At 34.8% G+C, this 21,908-nt stretch overlaps 2 protein-coding genes across 2 annotated transcripts in view; one reads left to right on the top strand and one right to left on the bottom strand.

Annotated features, from left to right (window-relative positions):
- Positions 1-17,382, bottom strand: part of LOC130214266 (olfactomedin-like protein 2A) — a 50,352-nt gene extending 32,970 nt beyond the window's left edge. Inside the window, exons 1-2 of the mRNA XM_056445864.1 lie at positions 17,344-17,382; positions 12,656-12,796 (exon numbers count right to left, since the gene is read on the bottom strand). Of these exons, the coding sequence (XP_056301839.1) occupies positions 12,656-12,796; positions 17,344-17,382 (180 nt within the window). The remainder of the gene's footprint in view (positions 1-12,655; positions 12,797-17,343) is intronic.
- A 437-nt stretch (positions 17,383-17,819) lies between these two features.
- nr6a1b (nuclear receptor subfamily 6, group A, member 1b) overlaps positions 17,820-21,908 on the top strand; it is a 53,382-nt gene continuing 49,293 nt past the window's right edge. Inside the window, exon 1 of the mRNA XM_056447206.1 lies at positions 17,820-17,937. Within this exon, the coding sequence (XP_056303181.1) occupies positions 17,874-17,937 (64 nt within the window). The 5' untranslated portion in view covers positions 17,820-17,873. The remainder of the gene's footprint in view (positions 17,938-21,908) is intronic.

Here is a 21,908-nt window from a genome sequence, read left to right as displayed (position 1 = left end):
GTCAGTATTATTAGCCCCCTTATGCAATATATGTTTTTTCGATTGTCTACAGGAAAAACTATTGTTATACAATGAATTTCCAAATTACCCTAATTTGCCTAATTAACCTAGTCAAGCCTTTAAAAAGGTTCTTATGGGTGCTGGAATTCCTTGAAAATACTTGAATTTTGATGGCCTTCGGTCACAGGATATTTATTTACTGTCTGTTCCTAAAGTGCACCTTTTGCATGGAATAAGCTACAAACAAAGTTGCAGTTTAAAGAATTGATTTCACTAAATGCTTTTAAAAAGAGTATAAATGATTTCGATATTGAAACACAGGCTTCTAGATGTTTTGAATAGTTTGTTTGTCAATGTGTGATTCATGTTAACTGTCAATTGTTTTTTGTTAGTTAGACCCATGTGACATGTGTGCTGCCTAATCTTGGCCAGGACGCTCTTGTAAAAGAGATTTTTAATCTCAGTGTGTCTTTCCTGGTAAAATAAGGGTTATAATAATAATAATAATTATGATCTAGTGTTTTTAATGTTTGAAAAGTACTTAGATTTTAGATAAAGTGCTTGCATAGTGCTTAAACAGGAAACAAGTGCTTAAATATGGTTAAAAAATGGTTAATTATTTATTTAACCATTTAAAATAAAATAAATATGTTGCTTTTGCATAATCTAGCTTTCATTTTTACATCTAAGATGTTAGTAAATAACATTTAAGAGAGTATGATGTTGGCTTGAGTCAAACATGCCATCAAACTGGTTCCTTGGAACCCTTTACTATACTAGACTATAATAAATAGCGTCTGATATATTGTAGTATAAAGTTTATATATCTAAATATGTAATTTGCCACACACTAAAAAATGCTGGGATTCACACAATTCCTTCATGTTGTCCCAACACAAATTGATTAAGTTCATGTACAGTGCATCCGGAAAGTATTCATAGCACTTCACTTTTTCAACATTTTTTTTATTCCTTATTCCTTTATGCCTTATTCCAATATGGATTAAATTCATTTATTTCCTCAAAATTCAACACACAATACCCCATGATGACAATGTGGAAAAAGATTTTTTGAAATTGTTGCAAATTCACATCACATGTACAGAAGTATTCACAGCCTTTGCTCAATACTTTGTTGATGCACCTTTGGCAGCAATTACAGCCTCAAGTCTTTTTGAATAGGATGCCACAAGCTTGGCACACCTGTCTTTGGGAATTTTTGCCCATTCCTCTTTGCAGTACCTCTCAAGCTCTATCAGGTTGAATGGGAAGTGACGGTGTACAGCCATTTTCACCAGAGATGTTCAATAGGATTTGGGTCTGGGCTCTGGCTGGGCCATTCAAGGACATTCACCGAGTTGTTGTGAAGCCACTCCATTGATATTTTGGCGGTGTGCTTTGGGTCATTGTCCTGCTGGAAGATGAACCATCGCCCCAGTCTGAGGTTAAGAGCACTATGAAGCAGGTTTTCATTCAGGATGTCTCTGAACATTGCTGCATTCATCTTTCCCTCTATCATGACTAGTCTTCCAGTTCCTGCTGCTGAAAAACATCCCTACAGCATGATGCTGCCACCACCAACTTTCAGAGCAGCAGAAATTTTTCTGTAACCTTCCCCAGCCTTTTGCCTCAAGACAATCCTCTCTCTGAGGTCTACAGACAATTCCTTTGTCTTCATGCTTGGTTTGTGCTTTGACATGCACTGTTAACCCTGGGTCTTTATATAGACAGGTGTATGCATTTTCAAATCATGTCCAATGAACTGAATTGACCACAGGTGAACTCCAATTACGCTGCTGAAACATCTAAAGAATGATCAGTGGAAACAGAATGTACCTGAGCTCAATTTAGAGCTTCACAGCAAAGGCTATGAATAATTCTGTACATGTGATTTTTCAGGGTTTTTATTTTTATTAAATTTGCAACAATTTAAAAAAATCTTTTTTCACATTATGGGGTATTGTGTGTAGAATGTTGAGGAAATAAATTAATTGAATCTATTTTGGAATAAGGCTGTAACATAAAAAAATGTGGAAAAAGTCAAGCGCTATGAAAACTTTCCGGATGCACTGTATTTTTTTTATTTTTTACAAATTTAAGTGGATTGAACATGAAACAATAAAGTTGTCCCAAAAACTACTTTAAACTCATTTTAAATCATTTTGAACAAACAACAAAAGTGATTTTTGAGTGCACTTATAAAGTGCTGGCAAAGTTTGAAAAAGCATTGGGAAATTGGTTGAAAAGTGCTTAATTTTGTCTTGAAAGAAGATGCAAGAACCCTGATTTAAATTGCACTTCAAGCTGAATACTAGTATCTTGAATCTTGAATATTATGTACTGTCATCATGCAAAAAAAAATAATAATTAGTTACTAAAAGTATTATGTTTAGAAATGTGTTCAAAATAATCTCATTATATACAATAAAATATACAAGGTGGGCTAACAATTCAGAAGGGCTTCAGCTGACTTCAACTGTACATGCTGATTTATTTAGATTATAAGCAGTTTGCCAATGTCGTGTCATCACGGATGAACAGTCACCCTTTCCCAGATATGAATTGGCATGTTTAAGATAGCAACCAAAGTCTCCAAACAAACAGAGGGCAAGTGTCAGCTGTGTTGTGCTAAAATAAGCAAATCCACTCTGATTTCCAGAGCAGGGATGAATTTCTTCCACTGAGATTCTGGCAGGGTAACAAATCCAGACGAATTAATAGCTAAACTGAGTTAAACAGACACAGCTACTGTAGCAATATTGTATATTGGGACTACATAAACATGCTTACAGCATAACTGGAGTATGATAAAATCTAAGCACTGTATTTTACCCCTGTGTTCTGTTCAAAATTACTACCCTTTTGTTATGTTGGTGGCTGGTTTTGCCCCATTGACTACCATTATAACCACATTTTTTGATTGCAAAGCCATGACACCAAATAATCATGCGTTTTTAATTGTTGATGGTTTTTCCTCTTGGGTACAGTAATATTTTACCACTTGCAGGAATAACCACCAACAGTCAAGAATGCATGATTATATGGTGTCATGGCTTTGCAATCAAAAAATGTCATTATAATGGAAGTCAATGGGGCAAAACAGTCATAAACATCATGAAAGCGTAGTAAATGTGTACTGAGTTGCGTGTACTGTTTGAATTTTAACAAATTTTCAACGCATTTTCCTAAAATATGTCTCAAAATTACATTTGTCACCAAAAATAATTCCATTTGCTGAAACACAGACAAAGTTGTGGCCAATTTTAGCCTCCAAATCTCCCCAGAGTGGATGAAAACATCCTCAACAAGGGTTAAAGTCTCATGTGGTCATATGATAACTTTGCCTATGTTAACTTCTGGAATTAAGATGCTTTTTGGTTTATTTAAATCCCAGTTATGTGGGTTTACATCTGTTGTTTTAATCTGTTGTCCACTTTTTTGATCACTTTGAGGAGAAAGTCTTTAAACAAGTTTGTATAATGATTTTTTTTAATCTCATATTGTGAAATAAGCTAATGCAGTTTACATATTAACATGTAATGAGGCAAAGCGACTTTAGTTACTGCGCTGATAACCACAAAAGTATGCAGAACACAGTGCTTTTGTCTTATAGTCAGGAAACATTGTGCATTCAAAGTTTTAGTTTTCTCCAAAAATCCACTTTTAGATGACGCAGATTCAATCCTATGACGGTCATTGTGAATTGCCATATTCTAAGAACTCAAAATATTTTTATTGGACTGAAAACCAGTTTATATTTTAAGCTTAAATTGGTGAACACACACACGCACAGCTGTCCTCTCTAACTTCTAAATAAATAAGTAAACTGTTAGCCAATCATGGCAGTGCGAGTCTAAAATCAGCCACGCCTATCAAGCAGTGTGGTCTGTTGAAGGTATTAAAGGGATAGTTCACCCCCAAAAATGACAATTTTGTCATCATTTACTCATCCTCCACTTGTTCCAAATCACACGTAAGAGTTTCTTTCTTCTGCTAAACTTAAAGGAAGACGTACTAAAAACGCTGGTGATTTTCACAGCATTTTTTATTCCTACGATGTCAATGTCAGTATCGTCTTTTTTGTTCGAGGAAAAAAAAAAAAGTTCAGTAAAGTTTAGAACTACTTCAGTGTGAGTAAATGATGGGGACATTTTATTTTTAGCTAAACTAGCTCTTTAAAGAGGACAGAAAGTAGGCTATTCTAAATTATGATTTATTTATTATGATGTAAAAATATTAATAACGTTATTAGTTGACATCAGAGAGCAGCACAAAATAAAAAGACAGGCCATGATGCCTTGAAAATTATTCATTCCTGTGATGCAATACAGAATTTTCTGCATCATTGTGATCCTACAAAAATGCAAATTAAATTCTCCTAAAAATATTTCTTCTTTACAGAGTTCAAAAACAGTTGCGACATATATTTCAGCAGTGTTTCCCCTAACATTTTATTAAAGGAGTGACTAAACATGACAGAAAAAGTATGTTTTTTTTAATAAATGTAAAATTTTATAATTCAAATTTTAATAAACCTTAAAATGTATTATTTTTATTCTGTTTTGTAATATTTTAATTTTAAAGATATATAATTTTTTTAATTAATTAATTTAATTAAAATTTAATTTTTAAATGTTTTATATTTTTATATTATTTTATATTATATTATGTCTTAATTTTAATCATTACAATTTTAAGAATTAATTTTTCTATTTTAGGCTACTTGAAACATCAGACTTTTAATGGCCCATTTAATGGAACAAAAAACAGCTCAGTTTTACTTAGATGTACTTAGACTTAGATTTACTTAGATTAGACTGGAACAAATACAAGAAATTTTAGTATGTATATGTAATATGTAATAATATTATTAAGTATGTAATAATAGTATGTAAAACAGACTAGAATTCTTATGAATATAAAGTATTTTATACCCCCAAGGTGTACACCAAGGCGTTCAATGTAAGTCGAGAACCGCATTACAAAAGTCTTTACTGTGACTTTTAATCTAATTATTTTGCCTTTTTATTTAATGAAGTGTTTATTTAATTGAGTTTAATTGAATTTCTGACCCCAAACTCTTCTATATCTGTCCATGAAGGATTTTATTATTCCATCTCTCTGTGACTACAAAGAGTGATCAAACAATGATCAACGCTAACACAAGTGGCACAAATACTACACTAAACACTCAAACTGTGAATCACACAGCAGCTGACAGAACATCTGTGAGAAACTCTCAAATGTAACCTTCGGGATAAAAGTGGAGGCACATGAGTAATCCTCCTAATGGGTCAATCCTCTGTAATCCCACGAGAGAATCCTTTGCTGGCTTTTGTCCACTTTCAGATAATTAGCAATTAAGCTACGCATCAATCTTTGATGTCCAGGAACACAGAGACAACAGAAGTTTGTGCAAGACCATCAACATCCATCACTGTTTCACAAAGTCCTGCTCTTTTCGTTCCTGCCCCTCCTTTATCAACACTTGAGACATTTTTTTTAAATCATACTGTCCCACTTTAATCCAACATGAAACAATACAAGTAAATAATACAGGGTTTTTTAAGTTTACTATAGTAAGTGTATTATACCAGCCTGATCTCACGAGAAAACGTAAGTATTTTAAAGAGCCCATATTATGGGTTTTTGAAAATGCCCTTCCATGTAGTGTGTAACACAGCTCTAAGTGAAGTGAAATATCCAGCTAAGGCTTAAATCTGTAAGTGTACAGTGTTTAAAACTATTGATTCATCTATAAAAGAGTCGACTCATAGTGCTTCAAACGAGTCGCCTTGATAACGAGTCATTAAGGTGTTTCGCGATGACGCAGCCACGAAACACAAGCCTCGCCAGTAGTTACGCGCGCAAACCAGGGAGATTTGAAACCTGCGGCCCCGCCCACTAACACAGAAAAAACACTAGACACACACACACAGACGCCGCCGGTCCAATGAAGTCACGCTGTGCTCAGATGGATAATATTGACAGTCTCTACCCAAAGATGAGTTGTTAACCTGGTACAGTACACGCGGTTACTCTTTATATTCTCTTATCACATGTAAGCCACGTTAAAAACGCGACGCGTGCCGCTTTGTTTACGGATTTAACGTTAAAGGCTTTTGTGAGCTCGCGTTCCACTGCCGTTTGTCGTTGCTATGGCGATCGATCGTAAGCTAGGAGACAGGAGACTCGTGTCACGTTCCCTAGTTCTTCTGAGGAGCGTTGTGTGTGTGTGAGAGAGAGAGAGAGAGACTCGCGTCGCTTTCCCTAGTTTTTCTGAGGAGCGTTTTGTGTGTGTGTGTGTGTGAGAGAGAGAGAGAGAGAGAGAGAGAGAGAGAGAGAGAGAGAGAGACTCGCGTCGCTTTCCCTAGTTCTTCTGAGGAGCGTTGTGTGTGTGTGAGAGAGAGAGAGAGAGAGAGACTCGCGTCGATCTCCCCAGTTCTTCTGAGGAGGGTTGTGTGTGTGTGTGAAAAAAGCCTTACACTATGAAGCGCGTGTGCACTGTGACTACTTTTATATAGTTGATTACCAGCTGGGCATTTCACTCTGTCTCGTGCTGAAGCCTGTCACTGTCGACCAATCGCAGCAGGCTGTCATCGGTCCAATCAGCGCAGATTAGCTTCGCGCTGAGGAGGGGGTTGGGAACAAATGAATCGCTGAACGATTCATATGGGAGTCGTTGGGATAATTAGGTAAAAATAAATGCAGATTATAGGACCATCAAAGTGTTTTATGACCTTGCATGCATATTAGACTGTTGTTGGAGACCCTTACAACCTAAATATGACCCTATTTCATGTATAATATGGGCTCTTTAAGTTTTGTAAGTTTAGTGGCTAATTCGTACAAATTCGTACGAGTTCAGTCATACGAAATTGTACGATTTTAAAAGGAGGCGTGGCACCTAACCCCACCCCTAAACCCAACTGTCTTTGGGGAATGAGCAAATCGTACGAAAATGTACGAATTAGATTGTACGTATTCATACAAATTAGCCACTAAATCAAAAAGTTACGAATTGTCGTGCGATTGTGTTGATTATACTGTATATATTTTTGTATTTATGACTCTTTGTTAATGAACAAGAGATAGAGATAAACTGATAAATACTGTAGTTTACTTTATTTTTTACTACAGTAAACAGTGGTTTATTGTAGTGTAAAATATTCTATAGTTGTAAAAGTTTTGGGTCATTTGTTTATATTACTATAGTTGTTGTTACCATACGTAGCAGGCACACAACATCATTGTCACATGTTGCAGTGCCCTCTTTTGGACACTTGAGGGCACTAGCTTGTTTTGTAGTTTAACTTCATTTCCTACAATCCTTTGCACTTCTGATTGTATTTTGTTTCAGCTGTTTCTTGTTTGTTAATTTAGCCCTGTCTTCATAAACCCTTTTGTCTTGTGTTTTAGTTGCCGTAGGATTTTGTTAGCCCCTCATGCCTGGTATGTTTGTTTGGTTATCTAGTTTTGTATTTGCTTATTCTTGGATTCTTGTTTGTTTGTTTTTTGTTAACATTCCTACCCTGTTTTTGTAGTTGCCTATTTTTGGATTTTTTTTTTGTTAGTTCTTTTGTCTGGTCTCAGTTCTAGACTTTTGTATCTTGTTTGTAGTTCCTGTGCAAGATTAGGAACCCTTTTGTTTTTGTCAAAATAAATTGCTTCACTTGGATTTTTGTGTTTTGTGATTCTCCACCACGTGACAATCATAAGACGTTAATATTAGGTTAAATTTAGTTCATGATGTCAGGTGACCAAAATTCAATGTCTAGCTAGCGTCTAAGGACAACGTTATTTTGATGTTCAATAACCACGTCAAATTACGTTGATATTTAGTAGTTTTTAGGTTGTGTTGGAAAGTAACCAAAATCCAACATCTGATAGATGACATAGGGATAACGTCCACACAACGTCAAGGTGTAACATGATTAGACGTTGATATTTGATTGATTTTAGGTTGATTTTAGGTTGGATGTTGAACATTGACATCGTACATCAACCCAATTTTCATTTCCAAACAAAATCCAACGTCCCCACGACATTGGGGTTATTTTCACTTTTGAAAACTATGGAAATTGCATATGCTGATGTAATATATGTATTTTACAAATGGCCTGTAGGATATTTTGAGTTTTGATTTTGTTGTGCTCATTTTGATCAATTGATCTTTGGACAAAAACCTGCTTTAATTCCAAATCTGACTTGTGGAATTTTATTAGCAAGTTATGAGTGCAAATGGCCATTCACATTTTTCAGCCATCATTCTCTCCTGTAGTATTTTTTTTAATGCTCAGCTCAGGTAACAATTTAGTGCAATGAAAGAAACAGACAAAAAAAGAAAGCAAGAGTGAGGATTGGGGCCCGGTCCTGGTCTCCAGTGAGCCGTGACCTGTGATAAGTGCGGCTCCTGATGCGTCGTGACGTCTCCGTGTCGTTTTCTCATGTGTGGTTTTATTCTCGGCAAATCAACCGTTTTAGCTGAAGTGACTTTAGCCGTGCTTACATCAGCCTTTCATGTGTCCGCCACAGCTGGAAGGCTACCAATGAAGCAGTAAACACTTCTCCATCCATGCCGTTTGCGGTGAAGAAAGTGCGAAAATCTCACCCTTAAAATGAATATGGAATTTGAAATGGAGATTGTAGTGAAACGATACTGGAAATCTGCATGATGGATTGGAAAGCTGCTGTCTTTCTGCTTGCTGGATTTAGTTTTTTTTAGTCCTTGCACATTTCTCTTTATTGTACTGTTATGATTTAGGATGCTCAGGTCTGCCCGTGCGAACTTCTATCCTGAGTTCAGTTGCAGCTCTAATCAAACACGCCTGCAGCTCAATGCTCTCTGCTTTACCTAAAAACAATCTTTGAGGAAAACCTTTATATTATTAAAAAAAAAAAGGTTATTTTCTGGCATTGATGCTTCCATGAAGAACCTGTTGCAGTAATTAAACTTCACAAAACGTTCTAGTGTATGTATTAATGCCTCTCCATTTTTTAGCAGCACTAGTTACAGAATTATTTCCCATATTCCTTTTTTCTAATAGAAAATGTTTAAAAAGTCTTTAAAACACTGCAAGCCATAAATTATGAAATCAGCTACAATGAGAATCACAACATTGTATGAACTTAATAAAGGGAGGAGCTACAATTCCATGAGGGACTGTGAATGACACAATCAAACTAAAAACAACTGTGAAGTATCAAACTATTCTTCATGGTTGTTTGCTGTGTTTAATATATCATCTGCAGCGTAAAACATATACTAAAGTAGTTGGTGGTTCATTCCACTGTGGCGACCCCTAATAAATCAGCGTCGAGTGATCGGCGTGACCCACAGCGCGTACCTTGCGCGTAGTCATGCATTTATACTTCTGCATGCTGTTTGTGTTGTTCTGCAATAACAATAGTTGGCAGTAGGTTTTTATGTTCACCTGTGTTGAGTTTCTTCATGGCTGTTTTGTTTTTTCTGAACGCTACCTTAATGTACAAGTAGCTAAAACTCGCTTATTCTGAGGCGGGTAAACACTATATATATGTATGTATGTATGTATGTATATATATGTATGTATGTATGTATGTATGTATGTATGTATGTATGTATGTGTATATATATATATATATATATATATATATATATATATATATATATATATATATATATATATATATATATATATATATATATATATATATATATATATATATATTCAGTTTAATCCCAGGGTGGGAGGTGAGAGGTGGGAGGGGCTAAAGTTTTTTTTATTTATGTGCTTTGCTTGCTGTAGCTGCATGAACTTTGTACAGCTTCATGGGTAATGTAATTTATTACTAATTCCTCTGTTAAACAAGATTTTTAAAAATGGGTTTATTTTGAGTTCTTAACATTATTTATGAAAAATCAAATAATACTATTCCAAGACAAATCTCTGTTTTAAAGTGCACTTAAATTTTATCTCAGAGAAAATCCTTTCAAAGCAAACCATTATGCTACAGATCCAACCCAGCCTCATTCTAAAATGTACTCCTATATACATTTCTGGAGAGCGACAAATATGTCCCAGGAGCTGCGTTTTTTTTTGCAGTTTTTGTTTTCGCGAATTCACCAGAGGGTGCTGTGTACGCTTTTTCAGATCTCAAATTTCTCTCGCAAGTGCCTTTTCCGCCTGCTGTTCTTGCGTAAATCAACCAGAGGCCGCTGTCGACTGATTGTTTGACTGATTGAATGACTGACTGAATGTCTGACTGACTGACCGACCGACCGATCACCCCCACCCTCCTCCTTCCCTAAACCCAACCAATAGTATTTTCAAAAGCACAGATTGACCCGCCCACCCCCTTCCCTACACCCAACTGACAATTTTAAACAGCAATCCAGAAAAAGAAAAGCCCTCTGCTGATTTTTTACCACGTTTTCAGAATTTACCATATCCTTACCCTGTTATTTATTTATTTTTTCTTTTGGATTCTGTTTTTGTCTTATGCACTTTCTGGAACCGTTCTTCACCAGACTTGAACTCCATCATCATGGTCAACTCCTCTCTGCGCCTCAAGTCCACCGACGTACATGGCGAGCTAATGGACAAACTGGCAACAGCGGGAAAGCCGCCCACACAGAGGTAAGCGGTCAGCTGGTAAGCATGAAAAGGAACAGCGTCAAATTGACCTGTAGCGTTCGTCCTAAAAATTAAATTAAGCCATAAGTACTTCTGGCTACATAATTCCCAGTCTCCAGAAATGTATATAGGACTACATTTTTAGAATGAGCCTATGTTTAACAGATCAGATAGTCAGTCAGTCAGTCTCAGTCAGATACAAAATCTACAAATACTATTAATTCTGCTCTGTAGATAGATAACACCATAAAGTTGGCACTAAAATGGAGTACAAATGAAAAATGATCAGAGACAAGGAAGCAAATTAAATCTTTAGATTTTGACAGTGGGTAGCACGTTCACCTCACAGCAGGAGGGTCGCTGGTTTGAGTCTCTAGCTGGGTCAGTTGGCATTTCTGTGTGGAGTTTGCATGTGTTCGCGTGGGTTTCCTCCGGGTGCTCCGGTTTCCCCCACAGTCCAAAGACATTCGCTATAGGTGAATTGGGTAGGCTAAAATTGACCGTAGTGCATGAGTGTGTATGGGTGTTTTCCAGTGATGGATTGTGGCTGGAAGGGCATCTGCTGCGTAAAACATATGCTGAATAAGTTGGCGGTTCATTCCGCTGTTGTGACCCCAAATTAATAAAGGGACTAAGCTGAAAAGAAAATTAATGAATGATTTTGACTTAATTTTCCAATTCAAACGAAACTAAAATTTTATTTATGATAACAGAACACTGTAAAAAATGATTCTTTACATTTACTACATTTCATTAAAGCAAGTGGTTGCAAACTATTTAGTAAGGTTCAACTTCATTCAGCCCATATAATGTTTGCAACCACTTGCCTTCCTTATTTTTTCTTCATTCACAATTCATATACAGTTAAAGTCAGAATTATTAGCCCCCCTGAATTATTAGCCCCTGTTTATTTTTCCCCCAATTTCTGTTTAACGGAGAGAAGATTTTTTCAACACATTTCTAAACATAATATTTGTAATAACTCATTTCTAATAACTGATTTATTTTATCTTTGTCATGATGACAGTAAATCATATTTGACTAGATATTTTTCAAGACAGCTTAAAGTGACATTTAAAGGCTTAACTTGGTTAATAGGTTAACTAGGCAGGTTAGGGTAATTAGGCAAATTATTGTATAATGATGGTTTGCAATTTTTTATTAAAAAAAAAAATATATAGCTTAAAGGGTCTAATAATTTTTTTCCTTCAAATGGTGTTTTAAAAATGTTAAACTGCTTTTATTCTAGCTTAAATAAAACAAATAAGACTTTCTCCAGAAGAAAAAATATTATCAGACACACTGCGATAATTTCCTTGCTCTGTTTAACATCATTTGGGAAATATTTACAAAAGAAGAAAAAAGTAAAAGGGGGGTTAATAATTCTGACTTCAACTGTATGTTGTGCACTTAATTTTAATATAAGACTGTGTTAATGTATGAATAACAAAATAAAATCGGCGCCGTCGGACAAAGTCGCCATCTTCTGTGCAGGTGCATTAAAACAGAGCACCTGTGATTTTAGACAGTAGTATTGTCATATTTTTCCAGTCATAAACCCGAGAGCTTTGAACTCGTGCCAGCGGTGCGTTGTGCGCAGTGTGTGTGCCCCGCTGAAGAGCTTAATCCCCGCTCTTTCAAAGAAACCACCCGTGCTAATAATCATTTCAACGGAGAAAAAACAGCATGCACTGAACGGAGGTGCACATGATGAGATCTGTTATCTACAGTGCGCACGCTGAAAACAAGCCATTGCATAGACTAAACTTCCAACAGACAATGTTTAGTCTAACTCATTCTGTGGGACAATTTATAATAAAACTTATATTTTTAAATAATCTAAATATATTAACTCACAAAAATAGATAATATTCGCATGCATTATTACATACAGGCTATTAGTAAAGTATGCATGAAATAAATAACTGATTTAGAATAAATGGGTGATATTACAGTAAGCGAATAAACATTTTTACAAGCTTATTTTAGTAAATGCACAAGAATGCAAGGCTCGTTTTCAAACTTGAACTTTTTCTTACCTTGCTCTGAGATGAAACATGACTGGACATCATGAGCAAACACGCCACGAGCTCCACAATCCTCCACATCTCGTCGGTGTGTGACTGTGAAGCTCCTCTGTGTGAGTCTGTGTGAGATGCGCGTTTACGCGACTGTAAAGACTACAGGCTCACCATCATCATCATCATCATCATCATCATCATGACCTCTCTCTCTCTCTCTCTCTCTCTCTCTCTCCCTCTCGCTCTCTCTCTCATATCAATACCTCCACCTACTGGAAAACACGGGCACAAAATATGAATGTGATTTTAACAACTTGTTGGACGTCAATGCCAGTTTATGCCTATTATTACATTATATTAATACCTTAATTCTTTCATTCATTTTCTAATCAGCTTAGTCCCTTTATTAATTTAGGGTCACCACAACGGAATGAATCGCCAACTATTCCAGCATGTTTTACGCAGCGGATGCCCTTCCAGCTGCAACCCATCACTGGGAAACACCCATACACACTCATTCACACACATACACTACGGATAATTTAGCTTACCCAATTCACCTGCGCATATCTTTGAACTTGTAAGGGGAAACCCACGCCAACATAGGGAGAACATGCCAACTCCATACAGAAATGTCAACTGACCCAGCAGGGACTCGAACCAGCGACCATCTTGCTGTGAGGCGACAGCGCTACCCACTGCCCCCCAAGCTGCACTATATTATATTATATTATATTATATTATATTATATTATATTATATTATATTATATTATATTATATTATATTATATTATATTATATTATATCTAGCTTTACATATTTTTATGTAGCTCAATATATTGCTGTAGCCTACTTTTTCCAATGTTTTACTTCATTCATTCATTCATTCATTCATTTTCTTGTCGCCTTAGTCCCTTTATTATTCTGGGATCGCCACAGCGGAATGAACCGCAACCCATCTCTGGGAAACATCCACACACACTGATTCACACTCATACACTACGGACAATTTAGCCTACCCAATTCACCTGTACTGCATGTCTTTGGACTGTGAGGGAAACCAGAGCACCCGGAGGAAACCCACTCAAACGCTTGGAGAACATGCAAACTCCACACAGAAACGCCAACTGACCCAGCCGAGGCTCGAACCAGCGACCTTCTTGCTGTGAGGTGACAGCACTACCTACTGCGCCACTGCATCGCCGTTTTACTTAATTTTGCATTAATTTAATTTTTTTTCCTATTGCTCAACAGCAATTTTCATGTATCGTATTCTGATATTAGGTGCATTTTTTTCCTTGTGAGGCCAAAGATTAATTTCCCCATGCATAGAAAAATTATTATTCTAATCTAATCCATAATCTAAACTAATCTAACCGTTGTTATATCTGTGCATGGGTTAATAGCTGTGTCAGTTGTATCAGTTTTCACACTTGCAGTACTTATATTTGTATACAGAACAAAAGCTCTGTAGTTTTGTTTGTCTTTTTTTTTTTTTAAAACCGGGCTAATTTCAGAGCAAACATTAAATGTAGATGAAAAAGTTCACTTTCTTTTATTTGTTTATTTTTTATTATGCAAGGAAGAACATCTACAAAGGCAAAGGAGTTTCTATGAAAAATTACATTTATTGATGTAAAATGTAGGCAGAAAAGCTGTAAATTAATAATAGATTTACAATGAGAAGGGTCTAGGTTCAGTTAGTAACCAAAGAATAATGTTTTGGGGATGTACACATTTGTATTTTTAATATTTAAGTGTTTTAAATTAAAATTCAACACAAATACACTCCTAAAATAATATGGTTTAATGTTTCTTCATATTGAGTTCAAAATGAGCATTTGGGAGAAATAGTGTTATTAAATGTAACTAATTTGATATTTATTTTATTTTTTTTTCTCTGAATAAGCCAAGACTGTTCCCATATAGGCGACGCAGTGGCGCTGTTGGTAGTGCTGTTGCCTCACAGCAAGGAGGTCGCTGGTTCGAGCCTGGGCTGGGTCAGTTGGCGTTTCTGTGTGGATGTTCTTTGCATGTTTGCAAGTTCTTCCTGCGTTTCTCTGGGTACTCCTGTTTACCCCACAGTCCAAAGACATGCGGTGCAGGTGAATTGGTTAGGCTAAATTGTCCGTAGAGTATGTGTGTGAATGCAAGAGTGTATGGATGTTTCCCAGAGATGGGTTGCAGCTGGAAGGGCATCCGCTGCGTAAAAAAAATGTGCTGGATAAGTTGGTGGTTCATTCTGCTGTGGCGACCCTGGATTAATAAAGAGACTAAGCCGAAAATAAAATAAATGAATGAATAAATGTTCCCATATAGTATAGAATATGTCACCAAATATTTTATTTCAAAAACTTATACAAACAAGTAAAGAAATTTATAGTGAATATCTTTGTTTGACATAGAATTGAAAAGATTTTGGTCGATAAATAAGTTTGTGTTGTCAAAAATAAAAGAATCTAAAAACCTTTAGCGCCAGATTTAACTAAAGGTATCACAAAATTGGGGATTGCGTCAAAAAAAAGCCATATTCATTAGGGGTAAATTAAAAAAAACTGTATTTTCTTTTTTTATGCAAACAGAGACGCTCGGTTTGACGACACACGTTCTACAAAACGTAATTGATGCAGGCGTGTTGTACTAACTCTAAATGGTTTTTTATTTTAAATTATATTTTTACAAAAATTGTAGGTTTCCTTTTGTTTTAAAATGTAATTATCTAACTAATAAATTGCCAATTGCACTGTCAAAATTTCACCAGCAGGTTCTTCGTTCCTAGAAATCGTGTCATTCTCACAATTTTTCACCACATAAATGCATTTTATGAAACAACTCTGATATTAGAATTTGAAATAAATCTATTTTTCTATCCACATGGTTTAACAGAAATATAACTGGGATTCTCTCAGTTTTTGAAAAGTCTGGCAGCAACTTGTCTTATGAACAATTTATGTCTAATTATAATTTTCCATTACCTTTTAAAAAATGTAATGCTGTGCCTAATTAAACTTATAAAATCTCATTTAATTTTTTTATGAAAATGTTATTAAAGAACCAGAGCTGAACTTAAATGGAATTAGTCTATTTGACAGAAATGTAATAATAAATATATTCGACACATTTTTCAAAATAAAAAGTATAATATTCCTAAGGGCAAATTTTACTGGCCATCCTTCATTGACATAATAGACTGTAAAAAAGCCTGGCTATTACCTCATATGTACTGCATTCCCAATAAACGAAAAGAGGTTCATTTTTAAATTCTTCATAAAATATATCCAGCGAAAAGTACTTTGGCAAAGAATATGGAGGTTGATAGTTCATGCTCATTTTGTAGAACTGAAGACGAAACCCTGATTCACATATTTTTCATATTTTTTCAAAGCTATTGGCTTACAGCTGAAGTCAGAATTATTTTCCCCCCTGTTAATTTCTTTCCCCAATTTCTGTTTAACGGAGAGAAGATTTTTTCAACACATTTCTAAACATAGTTTTAATAACTCATTTCTAATAATTGATTTATTTAACTTTGCCTTGATGACAGTAAATAATATTTGACTAGATATTTTTCAAGACACTTCTGTACAGCTTAAAGTGACATTTAAAGGCTGAACTAGGTTAATTAGGTTAACTAGGCACGTTAGAGTAATTAGGCAAGTTATTGTATAACGATGGTTTGTTCTGTAGACTATTGTAAAAATATATAGCTTGAATGGACTAATAATTTTGACTTTAAAATGTTTTTAAAAACTAAAAACTGCTTTTATTCTAGCCGAAATAAAACAAATAAGACTTTCTTCTGAAGAAAAAATATTATTAAACATACTGTGAAAATATTCTTGCTCTGTTAAACATCATTTGGGAAATATTTTTTTTTTTAAATTCCAAGGGAGGCTAAATGTATAGACTTCATCTGTATATCTCCATATACTGTAGGTATTACATTGCTTCTTCCAGCCCAAGATATTATTTGTTACTATAAAGGTAAAACTAATATATCAGAGAACTTCATTGTTAACTTTTTTATTTTGTATGGAAAATATTTTATTCACAAACAAAAAATCTCGAATTTGCAGCCTTTTTTTTTCACATTTTTAATTGAAATTTTATTAAATCTCTTAGATTGGTTAAAAACAAGAAAAGTGATAGATTCTTGGATTATTATGATAATTATTTTGGAAATATCATGGATACATTAGTCATTTCCTCTTGCTGAATGTGTGTTATTTATGTATTTCTGTTTAATTAATTTTTCTCTTTTGTTTCTCTCTCTCTTTTACTGTTTTGTATGTGTTTATAATATTTAACCTGATCTGTTAAGTTATTATCATGGTTACCATTATTGTCTTTTTTGTGTAAGATCGGATTATTGAATTTAATAATTTTTTTTTTAATGTAAAAAGAAAAAACGCCGGCGTGTTGTAATAAATGTCCACAAGACGGCAGCAGAGCACAATATATAAAACTGTTGAATGCCAACGAGTATGAGAAGCCAATGTTGGATTCACTGGTTTCAATGTTGTCATTCCAACGTTGCTGGGTAAAAGTATAGATAGTGATTTAAGACACCAATAACTACAAGAAAATTATTATAAATTATAAAAAACACCAATAAGAGTTAGAAATCACATAAAATATTCAATAAGCGCTGTCATAGCCTATATTTACCCAGCATTTGGCAGACGTTTTTATCAAATGCGACCTACATTGTATTTCCCTGGCAGTCCAACCCACATCCTTAGCATTGCTATCGAGCTACAGAAAGGTAGAAAGGTCCATCATTTATCTATCTATCTATCTATCTATCTATCTATCTATCTATCTATCTATCTATCTATCTATCTATCTGTCTGTCTGTCTGTCTGTCTGTCTGTCTGTCTGTCTGTCTGTCTGTCTGTCCATAAACCCAGTCACCCATCTATCTATCTATCTATCTATCTATCTATCTATCTATCTATCTATCTATCTATCTATCTATCTATCTATCTATCTATCTATCTATCTATCTATCTATCTATCTATCTATCTATCTATCTATCTATCTATCTATCTATCTATCCATCTGAAGAACTCCAAATCCCAGAAGGCCACACGGGGGCGTGTCGTCACGTGACCAGGGCAAGGTGTTTGCCGCTATCATGAGAGCTTGACACGGGAGCGCGGAGTGCAGAGGGCTCGCAGAGGTCAGAGCTCAGACAGCAAGCGGACCGAGGAGAGACACTCATCTACAGGGAGGATGGAGGTGGAGAACAGACCCAGCACATACGACTTCTCCAAACGCGACAAATTACTGAGCAGCCGTGAGTTTATAATCTACAGTTAGTTATTCACACGACAGTTATGATGTTTAATAATTTACACTTCTGAATTTGCACGCATGAGGTAATTCGTATGAAGTGCATAGGTTTTGTTTTGTTTTTTGTCTCTTGAATTAGTTTGTGTTTTTTCGTAAATATAAATAATATAGTGCATTTTACAATTAAGGTAAAGTTTGTTTACCATGGTATTTTGAATATTCAGACTGAAATCACATGTAAATATGATTTCAAAACAACATTAGCACTATTTATTTGACTGTGAACTATGTTGTGCTTTGATAAACATTGGCTGCTGATCTGATTTATCTATTTAGAGTTCTGAAATTATATTATTAGGGAAAAATCCGAATCTGTGAATATACAACCAACTTCATCTCAGTCATTTTCTAGCTAACTCAATGCAGTTTTGTGCGTAGCGTTAATGCAGTCTGTGTTTCTTTCCACTCGTACGGACTAAATGTGTGTGTACTGTGGTGAATGGATGTATAGAGCTGGAGTTTTGGGGACAGTGAGGTCTTTTAAAGCGCTGCTGAGGAATGTTTTTTATATGCACGTCCGCGAGGAATCGTAAAAGATGAACTTTTGAACTTGAGCGAATCACCCTCGAGCGCCACAAAAACACGTCAATGACAACAAACAGCCAGCTGTAGTATTTTTAATCAGGGTGTTTTTTCTGAGGAAATAATCAATGCAGCTAAAGGACAGATTATGTGTGAGAATACATTACGTTTTTAATAAATAATAGCATTTAAATAATAATATAAAAAGTAATTATAACAACTGAATTTTTCTGAATAAGGTTTAAGTGAAATTTAGAATTATTTTGTTTGAATATAATCTTTGCTCAAAATGTGCATTAGCAGTAATTATCGAAAGTCATGCTACTACCCATACCTGTCAACATTGGGGTGTAAAAATAATAGATATGCCCACAATAATCACCCCATCCCCCCCACCCTAAAAAATCCTCAAATGACTAAATATGTTCATTTAGAGCTGTTTCATTGTAAATAAACAGTTAAACGGTCAGTAATATGTTTTGTTATTATTATTATTTACAAAGGAAAAAATAAATGGGATACATTAGCAGCAAATAAATTAGTGAACAGTTTAGCTTAATAAAATAAATAGCAATTATAAAGAAATAGAATCAAGTTATCAAATCTTATTATTATTTTATTCACTGTAAAACTTACACATTCTGATTAAAGAGCAACGAATGAATCTCATTTATTTAGACTTCATTTGATTGCATTAAATAACAGAGGTGTCACTTTAAAAATGCACACGTCTAATGTTATAATAAAAGCATTCGATTACTTTGATAACTATTAGGACAAAATTAGTTGTGTTTGAAAAAAAACCCCACCAATATCGACATCTTTATATGTTATTATTATTATTTATGTGTATATGTCTGTTTAAACACGCACCCAAAACCTAGAAGTTCGCTCCGCTTCAAATCGCATGTACAGAATCCATTTTGGAAACAGCGTCTATTTATCACTATGGATCGCGTCAGCTGACAGTCACGCACCGCTACATGACTGTTTTGAGAATTGCATAGGAGGGGCGATGGTGCCTGTAATGGAAAGGAAGGAAATCCCGCTGTTTTTATATTAATTTCAAAGTGTTTTCATGCCTAAATAAAACAAAAGCACAGAACAGACTCACATTTAAGAGCAAGGGGCATCCCCTGGTGGTTCGGCGGTATGGGTTGCGAATAATATTGCCAACCTTCATAGAGAGATTGAAAATAGGGAAGAAATACAGGAAAATACCTTCAATACCATGGTACTGAGATGATTAATTTTTAAAAATAAAGGTTATAAAATAGCTCCATAACATCCATGAAACCTTTTCATCCTAGTACACAGCAAAATCGCCAGTGTTAAGTCAACTCTGAGAGAGTTAATTTTTAATACTTTACTGGTATATATATATATATATATATATATATATATATATATATATATATATATATATAAAAAATCCACACTGGACAGGGTTAAATTAAAATTTTCTAAATTGTTACAAATTTACCACTGGCTCAAGAGTTAACTATTTCTTGTTTTATAATTACTGATAAAACAAGATATAAACCTTCAGCTTAGTCCCTTTATTCATCAGAGGTCACTACAGCGGAATGAACCGCCAACTTATCTAGCAAAGGTTTTACACAGCGAATGCCCTTCCAGCTGCAACCCAGCACTGGGAAACACCCATATACTCTCGCACACATAGACTACGGCCAGTTTAGCTTATTCAATTAACGACTAAAGATTTGTTACCTCCACGATTCATTTGAACCACTCTGAGTCGACTCTTTTATAGATGAATCAATAGTTTTAAACTCTGCACACTTTCAGATTTAAGGCTTAGCTGTAAATTTCATTTCAATTAGAGCTGTGCTACACTGCATGGAAGCTCATTTTCAAAAACCCATAATAGCGGCTCTTTAAAAATTAAAAGATTAAGATAATATTAAATATAATTCAAAAAAATAATTTATACAAAGATGACCATGTTATTTTACATTGTGTTGTTCAATTTCTGTACTTGAATAGAGTTTGGCATCTCTGAAAATCAGAAAGCACTGTTTATTTGTTTATGTTTGCTTGTAATTTATGCAGTTTATGCGGATGCACTACATAGAAAAAGACTTGATCACTCCAGTCGTTCTAAATAAATGGAATCTTTCCAAACTGGTGAAATTATATTCATATCGCAATGAATATCGCAGCAAAGCAGAATATCACAATGTCAGATTTTTCCAAAATTGTGCAGCCCTAGTGCATACTAGTGTATTGTGTGTCATTTGGGACGCAATTTAAGTCTAGCTGATCAGTGTTGCCATAGCAGCGCTGGACTGGTCACTGCACATACCAGAATACAACTGTAATCAGCAGCCTTGACCTTTCACTTCTGAGTGACCCTTCTCCTCTTGCTGACCTTACACAGCGGAAAAAGACAGAGAGAGAAAGAGAGAGGAGATGCCAACATGTTTCTGTTTGCAGTGTTTTTTTTTTGTTTAGGTTGGATTTATATTTATAGATTACATTTTTATATAACTGTTGTTTTTGTTTAATTTTTATTTGATTAGTTTTTGTTTTTATTTTTGTTAAGTTTCTGTATATTTTGTATGCAGTTTTAGTTTTACTTATTTTAGAAGACCACATTAAGTAAAAAATGTAATTATTTGGCATCCCAATGAAATAAAATAAAATAAAACCTTTTTTTTTCTTTGCAAAAATTTAATTCGTATTTGTAACTTTTAAATAAATTATTTCAAGTAACAAACATTATTTTGATTTATGGTTTTATCCCTTTAGTGAACTAATAACATTGTGCACTTTAAATGTAAAAAGGAGTATTTACACTTAATTACCTTTGATATTTGATGACTAAACAGCTTTAGGCCCCGTTTACACTTTTAGTTTTAAAATGGCGTTTTAGAATGAAAACGATCTGCGTCCACACTGGTGTTTCACCTAGCGTTTCTGAAAAGATCTCGGTCCACACTACACCACTGAAAACACGCATTGTGTGACCACACACACACACTCTGGCTTGCACTGCAGCGTATGCGCACGTCTGAGCTCCAGGCATTCAGTGGGTGCTTTGAGCACATCTCCCCGAGTGAGAGCTGTGCATGTCAAACAGCTCATCAAGGATCTTCCGATGGATCTAATCTCACTATATTTGTTAAATGTGATATTTAATTCATCTTGTTGTCTATATTTAATGACATGTTCCACAACTTTAGTCTTTTGAATCTATTACTTGTTCTCAAGTAAAGTGTTTTGGCTAGCACAAAGATTAGTTAGGTTAATATATTAATTAATGTACGTACACTGATTCTGCACATTTGACTGATTGTTTGCCTTTATTTCCTATAATGGATAAACTTATTGTAAGTTATACTTTTATAATGGCCATTATTGATTATTAAA

Source organism: Danio aesculapii, chromosome 21, assembly GCF_903798145.1.
Source record: "Danio aesculapii chromosome 21, fDanAes4.1, whole genome shotgun sequence".
Classification (NCBI taxonomy): Eukaryota; Metazoa; Chordata; class Actinopteri; order Cypriniformes; family Danionidae; genus Danio; species Danio aesculapii.
Note: the sequence above shows the minus strand (reverse complement) of the source record. Positions and strands in the feature narration are given on the sequence as shown.